Here is a 19,845-nt window from a genome sequence, read left to right on the forward strand (position 1 = left end):
TATATATATATATATATATATATATATGTGGGGGGGGGGGTGGGCATCCAGGAAAAAAGACTTTGGCAATCCCACCCACCATTGAACCCAATGTGTTTTGACTATACGCGATTTTGGCATCACACACTATCCCCTGAATGTAATTCCCAAGTACATTGAGATCACCTTCATTATTATTTAATTCAGTAAAATATATTATTTTAAATGGCGAAATGTAGGGACAGCTTAAAAGGCCACAAAAAATCTTCTGGCATCAAAGTTTCACAGCAGGGAACCTAGTCTAAGCTGTGTTTGACTGACTTTGTGGCAAGATTTACACTCTAATCACTGCCCACTGCACATCACTGTCCACAGCTCCATGGAAGTTTGGGCTCTAAGTTCTTTTACTGATGTATATTGTTTTGAGAGGTTTATTTCAGTTACGCTACTTAAAACGTTTAACTGTTATTCTCATAGGCAGTAGCATAGTTTGGTTTTGAATGTGTAATCTGTACTGCATTTCATATATCGATTCATTTTTCGATGCCATTCATAAATCACTTAGGGTTTCCTGTTGAAATATGAAGCAGTATAAAAACTTAAGTAAATAAATAAAATTGGCCAGGTTGTTCTCCCTCTCTATGAGGCCCATAGTCTCCAAGCTGACTGCCAAGGCCAGAGCATTCTGACCCCCCAGTTCAAGGCCAAGCGCATCAGCTGCTGTCAACCCTCCCTGCTGTTCCCCAATGCTATATACACAGCTGTCAACCCTCCCTGCTGTTTCCCAATGCGATAATATGGGAATTTCCCGCAAAAAGGGGAAAAGTTGACAGCTATGATTTGCTGTTTGGGGCAGGGAGGAACAGAAACAAGCTCCCTATAGTTTCTCTTTATCTGGCCTTATAAACAAAGAAGATGAAAAAACAAACAACAACAACAACTTTATGAGAAAATGTAATTATTACATTTACATTACCAAGGGGCTCAAGGTGGCATATATCAACCTCTTTTTCCACAACAACCCTGTGAGGTAGGCTTAGGCTGAGGGACTGACTGACTGACTCACTCAAGGCCACCCAGTGAACTTCCTACCTGAGTAGGGATTGGAACCCTGCTCTCCCATGTCCTAATGTGTGTGTGTGTGTGTGTGTGTGTAAAAGTAGCAAATGTGGGTGATAACTTGCCCTATGTACCGGTAGCTTGTCACCTGATAGACTACTTCTGTCCATGGAGGTTCGATTTAGTAGTCATAGCTCATGACTGTTCCAAAAAAAAGGCATTGCCTTCCCCCCTCCTATTTCTTCTCATTTAAATCCACAACGTTAACAGTCCTCCTGGGGGAAGCTATCCATTCTCGCCGTCGCCGCTCACCGTCCCGACGCAGCTCTTTCACCTCCCCACAGTAGGATCCAGGCCTGGAAGCCGCCATGTTTCCATCTCCCTCGAGGACGCTACACCTTAGTAACATATCCCTTTCTCTGATTGGCTGTCCGGTTGTTAGGGGGAGGGACCTCCTCTTCCTGGCCGGGCGGGGATTGCGCGTTTGCTTAATGCGCGCACGCTAAAGTGTAACGCGGGGTTAACTTCATGTTTCCTGCTCAGCCTGAATTTCCTGCTTGGGCTCAGTGCGAGGCTTTGGGTGCCGCACGTGCTTACCTGAGGGAAAGTCCCATTGAATGCAATGGTGGGGGCTTGTTTCCCAGCACCGGATTGGCTTGTAAAATGCATTTCCTGCGCAAAATAGACCCGTCCATCTTTATAGCCATTCCGGTTTTAACCTGCAACGCTGCAAACAATTATGCTGCAATTCTAACCCTGGTAAAATCTTAAAAGGGAGTTCCAGACTTGATGACGACTAGCAGCTTTATTATGGTGGAAACTTAGTTAACCAGGCTCCCTAAGGCCTGCAATCCTATGCACGTTTTCGGAGATCAAGTCTCTTGTTGAATTTAATGAGACTTACCTGTATTAGTAAACATGTTTTGGATCACTTCTTTAACAGGGCAGGGAGGTGACCCCCTTGTTGTGGGTTGCAACTTAGCCACATAAGATTTTGTGACATCTAAATAACACCACCACCACCCTCAGGTCAGAGTGTGATGTTGCAATGTGGATCAACCTCTAATGATTATTACTTATAAGAACAAAAATAAACAACTATCAATCTCAGTCAGGGCATGACGCCCTTGTAGGTCTCGACCCAGCCATCTAAGGTTGATGCTGCAAGGTATTTTGGGGTTGATCAACGTGTAATCATTACCACACCGACAGGTTGCACCACCTGTCTAACATGGTGTTTTACAAACAAGGAGTTATGAGAGGTCTCTACCCCAAGGGAATTAGGATGGTGATCAAGCTTGTCATCACAACAACCCCGTGAGCAGTTTTTGAAGCTATACCAAATAAATGAAGTGGAGAAGAGGAGCAGAGTCACTGGTTCACTGAAACAACTGATCTCCAGGGCCACAATGAGTATGGAGTTGAGGTTTGTGCCTGTTAGCACTAGTAACAGATTGGTTATTTGTCAGGAGTCGGGGTTGTCAGGAGGTTTGTGCCTGTTAGCACTAGTAACAGATTGGTTATTTGTCAGGAGTCGGGGTTGTGTAGCACCGTGCACGGTATGATTACATAGCTGAGAATTAGTAGCACATAGTTTTTTTTATCGTCCTTCCCCACAGGGCAACACCTTGCTCTGGTACAGAGCTGGGACCCTCTCAGGTGAGAAAGAGGAAAGGAGCAACTGGGTGGCCTAATGAGTATGAGGACATAAAGCCATTAGTGCTTCAGAAATGTGGAGAGTCTCTCATCTGTATCTGCTGTATCTGTGTCATAGGACTGTTGAGTGTGAGGACAGAGTCACACTATACAGTAAGCTTTTTGGCGTATAGTGGGGGTGGCAGACTTCATTGCCTTTTGGATGCCAGTTGCCATTTCAAATCAAGGTGGGGGACTGAAACGGGACTTCGGCATAATTTCACATGGTTTGGGGCATAGGTTTGCCTGCCTCTTGTGATACCATTGCCAAGCTCAGCATTAGGGTTCCTGAGGTGGGGGCAGCAGCCTTCATCTATGTTTGGATGCCACCAGCCGCCATGTTGAATGAAAATGGCGGACCAAAACATGACTTTAGTGTGACTTCACCCGATGGCACAATGGGTTGAAGCTCACAAATAGCTCTTAAAATATTGCTCTTTCCCCCCTATGAATTTCTGGGCACTTCCTCTTATTATAGGCAACGGCCGATTTATGCACATCCAATTGACGTGTCTCTGCTCATGCCCACATCACGGCAACCTGGAAATGGCTGGAAAAGGGGGTGGAACAGTGGGGGCAAAATGGGGCAGAGCAGGACACAATGGGGTGGAGTGGGCTTATGTGCGCTTCACTGTTGCACGCAGGGGCCAGGAGTGGAACCACCATGCAAAATGGTTGCTATGTGCATAGTGGTTAAGACCTAGAGGAGCAGGGGTGGATTAGGGTTATATGGCGCATTGAGTGAGGATAAAATCCCCCCCTCCAATAATTTCTTGCTTTCACAATAATTCCTTTTGGTGCTGTTGCATTTCCCCCCTCAGTAGGTACTTGTATAAATATAGGTTTTCAGGGGGTTTTATGGGGTACTCAAGGGTACACAGTACCGGCACCTCCCCATGTTAATAGTGTGGCACTTACTGTAACTTTAGGGTGAGTACCAGCAACTTTCCCCCTTTAAAAAAAAAAGCACTGGAATACCAGAAATTCCTATTTTGCCTTGAAAGAATATCAGGCATTCCAGAATCACACAGACGTTTCCCATGTGTGAAACCAGAGCAACCCCAGAAGGAGGAGAATATTTGCATCAGGCACTAGCCATAGCAATAAAATAAAATGGACTCAAGTGGTAAAAACTTCCAACTACTGTACAGAAAATACATTTTGGGGGTTTACATTAATAATCAAATAATAGATCTTATTCTAATTGAAAAAAGCACTGTATTTTATTCTTCTATTTTATTTTGTGCCCCCACCCTAACCCCTCGGACTCCTGTGCGTGGTGAGGGGGGAGAGCGCCAAAGCACAGCCCTACATGCTTTGCGGGTGGGAGACCAGGGTTCAAATCCCCAATTTAGCCGCGAAGCTGTGACCTTGGGGGGCCGGTCACTCACTCACTCTCAGCCTAGTCTCCCTCACGGGGTTGTTGTGTGACTAAAATGAGGAGGAGGAAGGGAACTCCGTGCGCCACCTTGAGCTCCTCGGAGGAAAGCAAATAATGAAACGAAGCCATGCGCGTTTTCATGCTTTCGTCGTTAACGTGCTCCCCGTGGCTGTTGCGCCTCCTCTGCCTTTTCCCTAAGGAGTAAACCCCACCGAACTCCGCGATCGCCAGGTGAGCAGGCGGGAGCATCCCTTTAGCCGGCGCGGCCGACCTTCCACCCTCCGCCCCCGCCATCATCATCGCCTCCTCCTCCTCCTCCTCTTCGCCCCGGTAGCGGAAGCTCTTCTGTCGGCTTCGCGCTGCCGCCATCTCGGCAGCAGGAGGAGTAGGAGGAGGCGGCGGCGGAGGAGGGGTTGGCGCGGCCAGCGGCTCTGCCTGGTCAGGCGGGGCGGGAAGCGGAAGGAGGGACACCCGGCGCGGCCTGTAAGTTACCCCCGCGAGGCCCGAGGCCCCTCTGTTGCCCCGGCGATGAGACCGGGGCCCTCCGTGAGAGGGCGGGAAGATGACTCTGTAGGCCCCAGGCTGACGCGGGAGGAGGGGGGGAAACGGGCTCCCCCCTCCTTGCTTCCCACCACCCCCCAATTTCCAAAATAACGAAATTTCAGATTTGAGGGTCCCCGCCATAGCGAGCTGGGAGAGGCGGCCCCTTCTTGAGAAATCAAATCTTAAAAGCGGGGCTTTTCAGGCAGGCCTCGATAAGCTAGGGGCTGCACGGGAGAGGTCCCTGAAAAATAATAATAATTAATAATAAAAATAATGACGCACAAAGGGCTTTTTTTTTTTTTTTGCTCTGACAAACCGTGTAGTGGTTGAGGTGGGGGGGGGGGGAGAGGAGATTTAATGTAATGTAAGGATTTTCAGCCTTGGGATCCTGTCCATACAAAGAGGTTGAGGAAATTCCTTGCAAAATTACTATAAAGGGTGGTATTGCTTTATGGGGAGCTGGGGCGTGGCTTAGGGGGGGGGGGGCCTTGTGAAATATAATTTCCCTAGTAAGTTGGGGAGCGGCTTGGAGAGGTAATCACAAGGTTATTATTAAGGGGGAGATTTTTCAGCCCTGTGGGGGGTCTCGTCATGCCAAATTGGGGACAGTGGGGGCAGGTGGAGGATACTTGTCAAACTATTGTTGTTATTAAGAGGAACCTTTACCCACATCATTGTGGGGCTTTTTTATTTGGTACTGCACACTGAAACATTTCTTTTTCTTTCAAATGCTAGCCTCTCTTATTCCTCCTCCTCCTCCCCCGCTTTGCCATAGGGTCACCTTTCCTCCTTAATCTACAGCCTCTGGTTTTACTTGTCAAATCTACTCTCTATATTTAGAGTACATGATTTCCCAACCCCCCAAAATCAAAGCAAACATAAATAAATAAATAAAGGTAGGTCCTGGAAATTGTAAGGGTAAAGTCATGTTCTTTAAATGTATGGTGTGGGATATGACTACTTAAAGGTAAAGGGACCCCTGACCATCAGGTCCAGTCGTGTCCGACTCTGGGGTTGCGGCGCTCATCTCGCTCTATAGGCCAAGGGAGCCGGCGTTTGTCCGCAGACAGCTTCCGGGTCATGTGGCCAGCATGACAAAGCCGCTTCTGGCGAACCAGAGCAGCACACGGAAACACCGTTTACCTTCCCGCTGGAGCGGTCCCTATTTATCTACTTGCACTTTGATGTGCTTTCAAACTGCTAGGTGGGCAGGAGCTGGGACCGAGCAACGGGAGCTCACCCCGTGGCAGGGATTCGAACCGCCGACCTTCTGATCAGCAAGCCCTAGACTCTGTGGTTTAACCCACAGCGATGACTACTTACTGCCACTCAAATGGTGATAATTATTTGGGGGTGGTTTATTCCTCTGTCCCTATAGTAGCAACTGGGGTATGTGTGCTTCAAATGCTACTGTACTCTTAGTCATTATTTCCAATTGTACTACGTACAATGGGATAAAGACAATCTGTTTCTGTCTTGTATGTGGGATAGAGGAGCGGGGACTCCGTTGTATGTTAAGTGTGGACAATTTAAACAAGGGGTACTGAAGCCTCCCATTTTGGGTAGCTGAATTTTTAAGGTGGTGTTATTTTTCAAGTAGGTTGAGACTTCCTTGGTTTGATGAAGATGATTAAGGCCAACTTATCAGCCTGGAATTAATACTGTCCTGAGGTTTGGTTGTAAACTTTTTCTCCTCCCCTAGAACAGGTTGGTGAGACTACTGGGTGTGAACAGCATATGACATACTGTCATTGAGCAATTTAGGACACACCTGATTGAATTTTGTGGACCTTCCTTGCCTTTAAAAAGCTAGCCTGACATTCTCAGTGGATTATTCTTTATGCAGTTGTACTCAAAATAACCCACGTGGAGCGAAAACTTGTCTATCTGGACCAAAATGAATTATGGGCAAGAGTAGCAGCCCCCATTAATTCTCCTTTTCCAAGAAAAAGACCTCACCCTATTGGAAATTCTCGCAATCCCAGGTATCGTTTCTGTTCCTTCTCTCTCTCAACCCAGCTCAATATCATTCAAAGTGTGGACAAAATGTTGCCCTTGTAGGGTCCTCTACACCTTGGCTGACAATCACTGTTGCCACTGCAGCCTCCTTCAAAGACTGTTTATGTGACTTTGTGTCTGTGGCAAGATTGCTTGCGCTTAGTCCAATCTCATAAAGTGTAAGCAGGGAACTGTGAACAGAGTTCACTCTGAGAAAATGATTGGCAGCAAGGTGAATCTCTTGTGTTTTGGTGGGGTGAGCATTTTGAACAACTGGTTTGCCATGGGGGCCCCAGGCTAGAAATGAGCAGATTTGCTAGTGCCATAATGGTTGTATGGGTTTGTTTTATGTGGCCAGAAGAGAAATAGTTAAGGGAAAGTGTAACTGCCATGCAGTTTAAACAAAATAAAAAATAAAAAAAATTCCTTCCAGTAGCACCTTAGAGACCAACTAAGTTTGTTATTGGTATTAGCTTTCATGTGCATGCACACTTCTTCAAATACCTGAAGAATCTGAAGAAGTGTGCATGCACATGAAAGCTCATACCAATAACAAACTTAGTTGGTGTCTAAGGTGCTACTGGAAGGAATTTTTTTATTTTGTTTCGACTACGGCAGACCAACACCGCTACACCTACCTGTAACTAGTGCCATGCAGTTTGTTCATCCCCTGATGGCCCTAAAGCAAACAGCAATTATACCTGAACTCATAGCTTAGCAGTAAATGCTCTTGGCTGGAAAAAGTACTGCAGTTCTGTAATGGTCTTACATACTGTTTCTCCTTAACCTGCCTGCTTAAGGGGCAGTACATGGTAGTGGCATGGTACTTTTTCCACCTGAAACTCTCCACGTCCAATAGCAGGGCACCATCTGACAACCAAGCTGCAAAGGCATGTGACTGTTAGTTGACCCATGTTCAGGAGATCTCGTTCCCATACTTGTTTTATTTTATATTCTTTATTGAAATATTAAGAAACTACATAATTACAAGTGCACAGGGTAAGATAAGACACACAAAAAAGAAAATAAAAGAAATAGGACCCATGTAGAAAACAGAACAAAACAAAATTGTATACCAAAGTAAGTAAGTAAGTAAGGCCTTTGCAATTCAGTTTTTAATGCTTTTGGATTTTAACAAATTGTATATACTTTTTTTTTTGCTTTCTTGTGAATTGCTTTGCATTTTTTAAAAAGTGGGAAGCAATATTATATCATTTAATTATTTATTTATTGGATTTCTTCCAAGCCCTGAACAATAATTGCCCCAGGGCAGAGTGCAACAATATAGAAATGCAATAGTAAAATCAGTTAAAGCAGTTTTCAGTCAGAAGAATACGGTGGGTCATAATATATGCCAAATCTATATAGTGTCAAAGGCTAGAGTAAAGAGGTGTGATGTCAGCATGCGGATGCTAAACACACCTTTGTGGGGAAGGAATTCCACTATTTGGGGGCTGCCACAGAGAGCATATTCAAATGTAATAATAATAATAATAATAATAATAATAATAATAATAATAATAATTTTTTATTTATACCCCGCCCTTCCCAGCCAGAAACCGGGCTCAGGGCGGCTAACACTAATTAAAATCACAGCAAAAACATAAAAACAATCAATTTAAAAAATAAATAAAGCTAACCCCTCTGAAGGTTACTTTGGCAGTGGACTCTATTGTGGTTTCTTGTTCTTCCTGCTCCCCAATACTTTGGTTTTGTAACTGCTGTGTGAAAGATGCTGGCATCTGATCCTTGACGCCTTCCTGGAAAGAGAAACAGGCCTCTAGTGCTTTCAGCACTGTAGCCTTTGTAACACTTTTGGATTCATTCATTTTTAAAAACTCAGGGACAAAGTTATTACTGGAAGATGTCTTTGGGCACCTTGGTCCCGTGCCCGTCTACTCAGAAGTAAATTTTGTTGAGTTAGGTAAATGTAAAGGTACCCCTGACCGTCAGGTCCAGTTTTGTCCGACTCTGGGGTTGTGGCACTCATCTCGCTTTATTGGCTGAGGGAGCCGGCGTACAGCTTCCGGGCCATGTGGCCAGCATGACTAAGCTGCTTCTGGCGAACCAGTGCAGCACACGGAAACACCATTTACCTTCCCGCCGGAGTGGTACCTATTTATCTACTTGCACTTTGACATGCTTTCAAACTGCTAGGTTGGCAGGAGCAGGGACTGAGCAACGGGAGCTCACCACATCGTGGGGATTCGAACCGCCGACCTACTGATCGGCATGCCCTAGGCTCTGTGGTTTAGACCACAGCGCCACCCATGTCCTGTTGAGTTAAATGTGGCTTAATCCTAGATCTGTCGGCATAGAGTTTCCCCCTTAATGGTTTTCCTCAGTACTTTTTTATGGCACTTGGGATTCTTGATACTTTGTTTCCCAGGCCATCCAGAAGTGGTAATATCAGATAAGACCTTGGTTGCATCTGTGCCATACATTTAAAACACTCCTATACCACTTTAACAGTCCTGACTTTCCCCAGTCCTAGGAACTGTTGTTTGTTTAGTGTGCTGAGAGTTGTTAGGAAACCCCCTGAAAGAGCTACAGTTATCAGGATTCTTTGCAGGAAGCCATGACTGTTAAATTGGTGTAAGAGTGCTTTATGGATAATATGAATGGGACCCATATTATAATTAGTGTTTCCTCCAGAGACGATACACAGACATGTGAAACTACCTTATTACTGAGTCAGATAATTATGGATCTACCCTGAAAGCAGTTCAAAGGTCTCAGGCAGAAGTCCCCCTCATCCCTGTTTTCCTGAGAATTTTTAAAGCGGATATGCCAAGGAGTGAAGTGGGGTTTGTGGGGATCATTTGCATACATATCATGCGCTTTACCATTGAGTAATGGTCTGCTAATACAGTAGGTGAGTCCCTTTTTTCCATTATGGAGATCAGTTGGAGTGATTTACAGACCACTTAGGGCTTACCTGCTGGACGAAAACAGTCCAGCTGCACTGTGTGTTGAAAGCTTATTATAGTTGACTGCACAGCGAAATCAGAGATAGGTATTTCCATGGCTGTTAGTGGTCACACCAGGGCTAGCCCACTCATAAGACAAGGTGAGGTGACTGCCTCAGGCAGCGGGATTCACTAGACCAGCAGATCCCGATGTCAGTCTTCCAGCCTTGCTCCTGATGTAGATCTTCTCTGTGGGAAAGGAGGCCCCATTTTGGGATCCGCTTGAGATGCCAAAGTGTCTTGGGTCGGGCCTAGGTCACATCCTGTAATAGTGAAGTCAGGTGGTAGGTATTGATAGGATTCGAGCTAAAATGGGGGCCATTGAGAAATAAGGGAGACCCCTGAAAAATACAAACTGAAAACTTGGGTGTGGAGGAAGCAGAATGCCCCATGCGAGTCCTTTGTTGCTTACAGTTTCCTAGAGAAGATGGCTGAGTTGCCGATACCTTAAACAGGAGCACTTTTGCTAGGAGATGAGGATACACTGACATTTTGTTGTAGCACCTATTTGCAATACCACCATGTACAGAGGAAATATGGCCCTGAATATCAGGCCTTCAGGACAGTTTCCAACTTCTGAGTATCCAGAGAGGCACATGGCTGTGTGCTGTTGGAAATAAAGTGTTGGAGGACTAGATGGACCTTTGCTCTAATCCAGCAGGGCAATCCTTGCATCCCTACGGAGTCATTTCCTGATTGCTTCATTCAGCATGCCATAGTACTAGTAATATGAGCTAACTTTTGCCTTCCACTAACTTCATCTAGGATGGAAAATGTATTTGACCACCCAACAAAGTGATTAGGCAGCTGCTTCCCCTCATGACACCCTGGAGCCCCTGCCATCAATGTTTGTGGAATGTTTGTGGAATGCTCTCCCCAGGGAGGCTCGCCTGGTGCCTTTGTTACATATCTTTAGTTGCTAGGCAAAAATATCCCTCTTTTCCCAGGCTTTTGGCTACTTAAATAATCCATGGCCTTTTAAATGGGGCGGGGAGGGGTATTGTTTCGCATTGTTATTACGGTATGTATTTTAGTGTTTTTATATTGTAAGCCACCCTGTGATCTTTGGATGAAAGGTGGTATAAACGTTTAATTAATAACCCCAATAATAACAGCTCTGTAGTCATAAATCTTTTCAGATCTGGGACCCACTTCATAATTTTTTTACTATGTATTATTATGGTGACAATACTGTTGTTGTGACCCACCTTAGGTTAGGCTGCAACCCAGTAGTTGGTTCCAGAACCCATCAGTTGAAAACCAGTGTTCTGAGATGATGTCTGTGCTTGTGGAATTTTCTCCCACAGGGAAGTTTCCTTGGCACCTCTTTAAGTGTCCCTTTTGGCAGCAGACAAAGACCTTTGTTAATATTTTCCTGGGCTTTTAAGCCCTCAGTTTAACCTCTGCTATACCCTTCTCCTTTCCTCCCTGCTTTATTTCATTTGTTGTTTTACTGCGTACTTTATTCTTCTGCCTATTATTGTTTTAAACCACCCTGAAAATATTTGTGTTGAATGGTAGTGTCTAAATTCTATTAAAATCACATAATACGCATATGACATGTTGAGCAGCTGGGATGGATTTAGTTTTGGTCATGTTGGACAGGCCACACGGGTAGGGAAGCCCCAGCCTGCAAGCCAGATGTGCCTTAAGGGCACCCAACCTCTCCACACACCCCATAGCAATTAGATTTTTTTTTAAAAAAAGAAAAGCTTGTGTCTATCATTCAGGTTTTTTAAAAAGCCTAATTGGGGTGGAGGGGCTTGGGAGTCATAGTTGCAACCTCTAAGTAAACCCCCTCCATAGCGTTTAAGTTTGGGAAACTTTCTCTCATTAGCTCTAAGGGTGTATTATGATCCTTGTATATTCAGTAGAACTGTGCAACTTGAAGTGTTTGTGAATTACCTTGTTAATATGGTGAAATGATTAACTACTTGCTTATCTTTATGCCAACCTCTCCCAATTCCTTTGTTGCTTTTTTCATGGCATCTCTTCTTTCTGATCCTGTTTCTTCCTTCTGTAAGCACTTAATGCTGTGGCTGTAGGCTCCTGCTCTGTAGCTCTGGGAGTAGAATTGCACTCTTGCTTAGAGGAGCATAGCCCCGCCTCCCGTAGAAATGGCCAACCAGGAAGTTGTACCAAGTGATCCTTTTGATGATGTGGCACAGCAGCTACTGTGGAGATACTTAGAATTGCACAAAGTGCTGTTCCTCCTTCCGTCATAAATCAAGAGAACCAATGGGTCTGCATTTTGCTCACATGCTTACTCTGTGTCACAAAATTGTGCTGAGTTGTGAATAGGAGATGAAGGCCAGGCAAAGATTTGGGTATCTTTACTCCCCTTTTCAATGAAAGTGGAACTCTGCATTTGAAATGGCAGGCAGAACATGGTACATCAGACTGCAGAGCCACCGTGTTTTGTTTTTATTTTGCATTTTTATGCTGTGAACTGCCCTGAGATCTTCAGATAAAAGATGGTACACAAATTTAATAAATAGTGATAATAGAAGGGAATTAGACAAATTCAGGTGTAGTGTAGTGGGAGATGAGGACCTTGGGAGACCAGGGTTCAAATCTTCACTTGGATATCAAACTTAGTGGGTGACTTTGGACCAGTCACAGTTTATCTCAGTCTAACCTACTGCTCAGGGTTGTTGTGAGGATGAAAATGTGGAGGAATGTAAGTAAATCCTAGATAGCACTAGCCCACCTAGTCCAGCAGCCTGTTCTCACAGTGCCTGTTGGAAACTGGCAAGCAGGACCTAAGAGCACTCTCCCCTCCTGTGGCTTCCAGCAGCTGCTATTCAGAAATATTACTGCCTCCAACCATGGAGGCAGAGCTTAGCTATTGTGACTTGTAGCTACTGATAGCCTTTTCCTCCACAAATTTGTCCATTCCTCTTTTTAAGTCAACCAAGTAGGTGACTATCACTGCCCTTTCTGGGAGCAAACTCCATAGTTTAATAACTGTACGCTGCATGAAGAAGTACTTCATTTTATCCGTCCTGAATCTTGGTACAAGAGTATTATGCCAAAGCTCAGTTACAATAATGTTATTGCTTTTGTTTCCACAGCAACAATGTCAGAAGGGGACAGTACTGGCGAGTCCATTCATGGCAAATCTTCAGTGGTCTTTAGATTTTTCTCAAGACTTGGACAGGTTAGTTTAACATCAGGGGCTGAGAGATGCATAATTAAAATCGAAGGAGTTATCACTCAGGGTAGTTTAAAGCTGCAACTTACAGAAAGGAACTGCAGCCAGATCCTTCCAGTAGCACCTTAGAGACCAACTAAGTTTGTTATTGGTATGAGCTGTCGTGTGCATGCACACTTCTTCAGATCTTTCACCTTCTACTTGCCCATAGGAGTGGTGGAAGAGGCATCAGGTATCTGGGGAACTCTTGACTGGGAGCACTCAAATTGCACTGTGTGCACATTCAAGATTGCACTCACCATGCAGTCAGTCCTGCAGATAGTTCTGTATTTTTGAGTCCTGTTGAACTCAATGAGACGACCATGTGTGAAACGTGTGCCCCCCTCCAATGTTGTTGGGCTACAGCTCTCATCATCCCTGACCATTAACAGTGCCGATGGGAGCTGGAGCCCCAAAAATCCAGTGTACACTGTACTGTAATAATAATAATAATAAAATTAATTAATAATAATACCCCGCCCATCTGGCTGCATTCCCCCAGCCACTCTGGGTGGCTCCCAACAGAATATTAAAAACACGATAAAGCATGAAAAATTAAAAACTTCCCTAAACAGTATACAGGATCGCTGCTGTAATTGTTAGCTATACAATGCTGTTGTAATAGCTTGCAGTCTTTTGACAGGTGATGAAATGCTGTTATTATTACCAGTAGCAACTTGATTAATATCTTAACACTGCATTTTTTCTAGATTTATCAGTCCTGGTTAGACAAATCTACTCCTTATACTGCAGTGCGATGGGTCGCAACGCTGGGTTTAAGTTTTATCTACATGATAAGAGTTTATCTACTGCAGGTAAGAGGACTGAGCACCACTTGCTGATCCTACTGCATGTGTGGAGTCACTGTTTATTGTTGGTTCAAGGATATTTGTTTGATGGAAGCAACAATTTTTACTTCCTTTACATACCTTTAACGATAGATACTGAATTACATGTGATATGCAAGATAATTTGTCTGCACAAATGAAATGTCACAGAACTAATATGAGTAGCATTGAAAAATATTTGATTCGGAAGATAATAGTACTGATTATTGAAGCAGTGTCTTATGATAAATAATGAACATAATAACCCTCCTGTTAGTTTTGTGTAAGGAAAGAATGGTAATCTGAAAGCACTTCTGTGATTCTGTTTTTGTGACTGTTTGGGTATAACCAATGTTAAGGGTCTTCTTCAGGGCTGGGGAACCTGTAGCTTTCCAGATGTTGCTGGATTGCAGTTGCCCATCATCCCTTAGCATTGGCCACTTTAACAAGGGTTGATGGGAGGTGGAGTTCAGTAACATCTGGAGAACCAGATTACTGCAACAGTGTATGCACCTGGGAGCAAGTGCCATCAAACTCAGTAGGTAAATTTACACCAGTAGATTGTTCCATTGTTATCTACATTTATGCCAATTGAAAAATCACCTTATGAGCTGGAACCTTGGAATCATTTCAGAGTATTTTGAGAAGCTGGCCTCCTAGCACCCTCCCACCCCACCTTCTGATTACTTATTTTAGCAGTGTCCCTGTTTGTCTGCTTGCCCTTGTTTAGATTAAAGCCCTCTAAGCTGCAGGAAAAAATAAATTCATCCGCCTATAACAAGTGGAGGAACAAGCACCATAGGAGAATAGCAGATTTCTGTTTGGATTGCTTTTGAGCACCTCCATTTTAGCCTTAAGGTGCATCTGTGTTGGGAAATCTTCAAGCTTGGGGTGTGCTTGTTCATTACATTCATTCCCCACACACTTGCATCTTTATTTGCTCTCCCCCTAAATATCCTGCTTCTCTTTTATCTCTCCTTATTTCCCTTTTGCTCTCATGCTGTTTGCCTCTTAGTATGCTTTATTCCTTGCTTCTAGTTGATTTAGGTCAGGGATAGGTTCGAACACCTTTGACCATTGGTCATGTTTACTGGGTGTGGTGGGAACAGCATCAGGGGGGTGGACAGACAGGTTCCCCAATCTTCGCTTGCTCTGGATCTGACTTACATTATTCATTTACTATACAGGTGAAACTCGAAAAATTAGAATATCGTGGAAAGGTTCATTTCTTTCAGTAATTCAACTTAAAAGGTGAAACTAATATATGAGATAGACTCATGACATGCAAAGCGAGATGTGTCAAGCCTTTATTTGTTATTATTGTGATGATTATGGCGTACAGCTGATGAGAACCCCAAATTCACAATTTCAACTTTGGGGTTTTCACCAGCATAATCATCACAATTATAACAAATAAAGGTTTGACATATCTCGCTTTGCTTGTCATGAGTCTATCTCATATCTCATATATTAAACTCCAGTAGCTATCTCATATATTAAACTCCAGTAGCTAATGAAGACAATTGCTTTCATAAATGGACTTTCCCACAATATTCTAATTTTTTTAGTTTCACCTGTATATTGCTGTGCCCTACCATTTCAGACTAGCCAACATGGTGCCACCCAGATTTTTTTGGACTATAGCCCCCATCTTGCTGGCTGGGGCTGATAAGGGTTATAGTTGACAATATTTGGGGCTACCCCCAACAACCCCGTCATATAGCCAGCGTCACGTACTGCAGATTGTGGGCAAGTAGTTTTGTGTAGGTAGGTGTTTCTGTACTTAGATCCATGGCCTCATTTGACATTTTCTTCTTCCTTCCCCTTCCTAGGGTTGGTACATCGTGACATATGCCTTGGGCATCTACCACCTAAACCTTTTCATAGCTTTCTTGTCGCCAAAGGTAGATCCCTCTCTAATGGAGGACTCAGGTATAAAGAACATCACTAGCCCTGCTTTTCTTTTGCACAGGTGTTGGTTGTCGCATGAACTTATTATATATCAGATGTGGGGAAGCCTTTTCAGCCTGAGGACCACATGCCAGTGGCGTGCAGGGCCATAGGCAAAAGTGGAGAGAGCAACAAATGTCTATTTCACCTTTTCCATAACAGGCTAGTTTCTGTACACACTCACATTGCATTATTTATGCTCCATCCAGGGAAGAACGAAATATCAGAAGGCTTCAAGGACACATTCCAGTCTTGCAAAAACACACAAGGCGGGCAGGGTGTGTGTGCAAAGCAGGGCTGGTGAGCGATATAGCTTGGGGAGAGTCCTGAGAATCAGATAGAGAGGCTTGGAGGTTTCTGCTTGTCCACTATGAGAAAAGGATGCTAAACCTGATATGTGTACACACACGAAAACCTAGAACATATTGGAAACTTAGGCACAGCCTAGTATGTTTTAAGTTGCACCTGCTATCTATGGGTACGAAGGAATGCTGGACTTTAGTGTGGAGTGTCAACCACTTCTCAACTTTATTGAGTGCTCAGACCCCCAATTATCCTCACAGAAAACAGTGTATTTTGTAATGTTATAACATTGTATGTTTGCTTGTGGCCCTGTGTGGATTTTCATAGCAAGAACAACTGTAAGGTTTGAATGTAAGAGTTCAACCAGTGCTAGTCACATCCTGTGGGTTGCATGGCACATAACTGAATATGACATCTTCTAGGAGTTGAGTGATTTCGTTTTTAGATCCTTGGATAAACATATAAATGATGTATTAGAAAGGCTGGCAGAGTTTTGACAGAGCCAGAGTTAGAATTCCTGATTTTGTATTACTTCCTTCACTTCCCTGTGGATTAAAAGATCTCCCCTCTAATTGAGACTGGAATAACATTGCTTTCACGTTTCATGCTTTGTGGAGATCTGTGCTGCAATTTCTCTTGCACGTAACAGCCCTTTGATCACCCATTAATAATTTTTTGTTTCCTTGTAACTTTAATGGGTGAATTGTCCCTAGCACAGTTATTCATACCTGCTCTAAGTATGGTAGTAGTAACAGAGGGAGCCTCCTTATATCCGATAAGGCTGTCCATTGAGCTCAGTATTGTCTAACCTGATTGGCAGTGCTGGTCCAAGGTCTCCGGCAGAGGCCTCTTCAAACATCTGCTACTGACCTTTGTTAATTGGGGGTGCCAAGGGTTGAACCTGTGAGAGTTAAATGTAGAATAAAGCAGTTCCTAAGACTTTGCATTTCCTCCTCTTCTCAGATGAGGGTCCTTCATTACCTACAAAACAAAATGAGGAGTTTCGGCCCTTCATTCGAAGGCTGCCGGAGTTCAAATTCTGGTGAGTATGTTTTAATAGCAATGCAAAAGGATTCAAGTCCCTGACCCTTCGTCTTTCCTGTTCTCCTGCCTCTCATAGGCATGCCTTCTCTTTGGCCTCAAGCTTGTGCCTCCTTCCTTACAGTGCACACCTAACAGTCGCCCTGTAGCCACCTCCCCGAATCTCTGGCCTTCTAGTGCCTTTTCAGTATTAGCCACCTCTTCCACATGATAGGTATGCTTGATTTGAAGGCTCAACTCAGGCATCACAAGTCCAAATATCCATCAGTATTGCATTGAGCTTTAGACTTAACCATAACATAAATCACAGAAGGAGGGAGGGAGGGAAAGGGGAGGAGGAAAGAAGCAAACTCGGGTACTAAACCTAGGTTACCAAGTTCTCGGAGACCAGCTGAAATTGAAACAGCTAGCCTGATGAAATGGCTACTGCTAGGTGACAGCTACAAGAAGGGTCCAAAGACAGCTGGTCCCTCTGCAGAAGTGATAGAATCTTCTTTTCTGCCTCTTAAGGCATCGTAAGAGAACATTCTGCTGTGAGGTGCAGGATAGCAATGCTGAGGAAGAGGTGGAAATAGTCTTTTATGGCTTGGATGTCAGGAATGTTGCTGTGGGTTTGGTCCTCCTTCCCACTCCTCTCCTAGGCAAGTTTCTCCCTCGGCTTCATGGTTTTCTATAACCATTATTTGCTGCGGTTCAGCAAAGTATCATTAGAGCCTTGATTTCCAAGGATGATCAGAAACCTCTTTTTGCAGACTGTGATCCAGAGGTTAGCACTAACCATGAGTTGCAGATTCAGGTGTCACAGCAAACTATGGTTGGGGGAAACCAGGAAGTCGAGGGGAGAATGCTGGAGATCAGGAATGGTATGTGAATTGGGCATTAATGTCCTTAAAAGAATTTTAGTACACAGTCTACCTAACTGCAACTATCTTTTCCTTCCAAGGCACTCTGCTACTAAAGGCATCCTTGTCGCAATGACATGTACGTTCTTTGAGGCTTTCAACGTTCCAGTTTTTTGGCCAATTCTTGTGATGTACTTCATTATGCTTTTCTGCATCACAATGAAAAGGCAAATCAAGGTAAGAATCTAACCAAGTTGTTCTTTTTTTCCAGGTTGTGGATTCTCCTAAACATAAGAAAAAGAGATTGCCCCAACATAATGGCAATATCACTATGTTGTAGCTAAAAAATTGCTAGTGGTGGTGGTTGGTTTTTTTAAAGACCCCCATAGTTAGAGTAGAGTTTGAGGCTTTGTCTAACACAGATGAGGGTAGTCTTGGGGCTGTTTCCAATGTGACCTCCCTCCAAAAGGCATAATTTTTTTTAAAGAAAAAAATGACTGTTCCTATGGGTCCCCTGCTGTGATACTTGAACTCAAAAAACATTTTAGTGGACATCCAGCTTTTAAAAGAAAATGCTAATTGCTCCCATAGGCCCCCCCATAGTGATGCCCCCCCACCAAAAAAGGCCTTAATTTTTTTTTAATAAATAAGTGAGTTGTATTCAATTAAGTATTACTAAGACTACATCCATTGAAATTAATGAACCTAAGCTAGTCGTGTCCATTAGCTTCAATGGATCTACTTTAGATAAAACTGGTATTGGTACAAACCACTGTTCTTTGGTCACACCCATTTTGATATGTGGCCCCCAAAGGGTTGTCCATGGCCCTCAGTTCCTCCAAAAAAGATAGCCACTGCTGTTCAAACACATGAGCACATTCAGGTGTTTGAGGCGGAGTGGGCAGAGGGAGGGGAATGCCGTGGGTGTGCTCTAAAAGCCTGTGTTTTTCTTTCCCTTTTGTTGCAGCATATGATAAAATATCGATATATACCCTTCACACACGGCAAGAGGAAATACAAAGGGAAGGAAGATGTGGGGAAGACCTTTGCTAGCTAGAAATTATATTGAGCCTGCTGACCAACTCCCTTCATTACAATTAAAAGTCCAGTTTTGAGCCATTGTAATGATGCCTCTTTCCTTCATACCAAGTCATCAGTAATAAGAGGGTGGTGACTAAGAAGTTGCATTTCTCCCCTCCCCCCCCCACTGCAGTTTATTGAGCGTCAGGCTCCCCCTGCCGCCGCTGCCCCTAGCAAGAGAATATCAGCCATATCATCTTGTTATTCTTTGGATATAAGTTGTTATGTCCAAGGGCTGCTTCTGCTTCCCCCCTTTCTGTTGTTGCACAACAGGAGTCATCCCATGTTCTCAAAACATCTCATAGGAAGTACACACAACTGGTTCCAGCTCCTTGGAAGTGCAGGATTTGAGTGGCAATTTCACAAGTTTCTGGTGCACATTTAGCGAGACAGTAACAAGAGAAGGTAGAACATTCATTTCAAGCCCCCTCCTCACAAAAGTATAGCCTAGTGTGGAACAGGGGAGTTCCCACAACTGTATTTATTTATTTTTGGGTCCTTTGTGTTGATCTAGTCCACAATGCATCCTGGTACATTGCTGAAATGCTTTGTGCATCTACAGAAGAAGATGAGACAGTGATAATGTTTTCTGATTTGTAATGTCCCAGGTTTTGACCAACAGGCTGTTCACAGGACCTTAAGAGGGAAACTTGTAAACTTTGAAATAAGCTACCCTGAGTTTTTTTTTTTCAAAGTGGAAAAGGAATTAATTGATTTAGCTTTTATGGTGGAAAGGCTGATTTCTTTTTGGCTCTTTCATAATGGCTCACTATTATTCTTAACAATCATGTTTTTGGGGGCCAGGGTTTGCTGGAGGCCTGAAATTAAATATATAAAAAAATTATTATGTGGAGAGTATTTTGACACATTTTATTTGATACTTAAAAAAAAAACTTTTAAAGTTTGCTTCATGTAGCCCTCTCCAAGGTACATCTACACCGGCCATGGCAGACCGAGACTTTGTGGGTTTTAACACAGCTTTTAA

General features: G+C 43.8%; 2 protein-coding genes across 2 annotated transcripts in view; one reads left to right on the forward strand and one right to left on the reverse strand.

Moving 5' to 3' along the window:
- MORN1 (MORN repeat containing 1) overlaps window positions 1–1,464 on the reverse strand; it is a 66,698-nt gene extending 65,234 nt beyond the window's left edge. Inside the window, exon 1 of the mRNA XM_033156958.1 lies at window positions 1,351–1,464. Coding sequence (XP_033012849.1) covers window positions 1,351–1,447 — 97 coding nt within the window. The 5' untranslated portion in view covers window positions 1,448–1,464. The remainder of the gene's footprint in view (window positions 1–1,350) is intronic.
- A 3,017-nt stretch (window positions 1,465–4,481) lies between these two features.
- Window positions 4,482–18,905, forward strand: RER1 (retention in endoplasmic reticulum sorting receptor 1). The gene is made up of 7 exons (XM_033156389.1): window positions 4,482–4,597; window positions 12,699–12,784; window positions 13,528–13,632; window positions 15,477–15,576; window positions 16,861–16,939; window positions 17,882–18,017; window positions 18,748–18,905. The coding sequence occupies exons 2-7, from the start codon at window positions 12,704–12,706 to the stop codon at window positions 18,835–18,837; spliced, it is 591 nt and encodes a 196-aa protein (XP_033012280.1). The 5' UTR covers window positions 4,482–4,597; window positions 12,699–12,703; the 3' UTR covers window positions 18,838–18,905.
- Window positions 18,906–19,845: the final 940 nt, after the last annotated feature.

Source organism: Lacerta agilis, chromosome 8 (genome assembly GCF_009819535.1).
Source record: "Lacerta agilis isolate rLacAgi1 chromosome 8, rLacAgi1.pri, whole genome shotgun sequence".
Classification (NCBI taxonomy): domain Eukaryota; kingdom Metazoa; phylum Chordata; class Lepidosauria; order Squamata; family Lacertidae; genus Lacerta; species Lacerta agilis.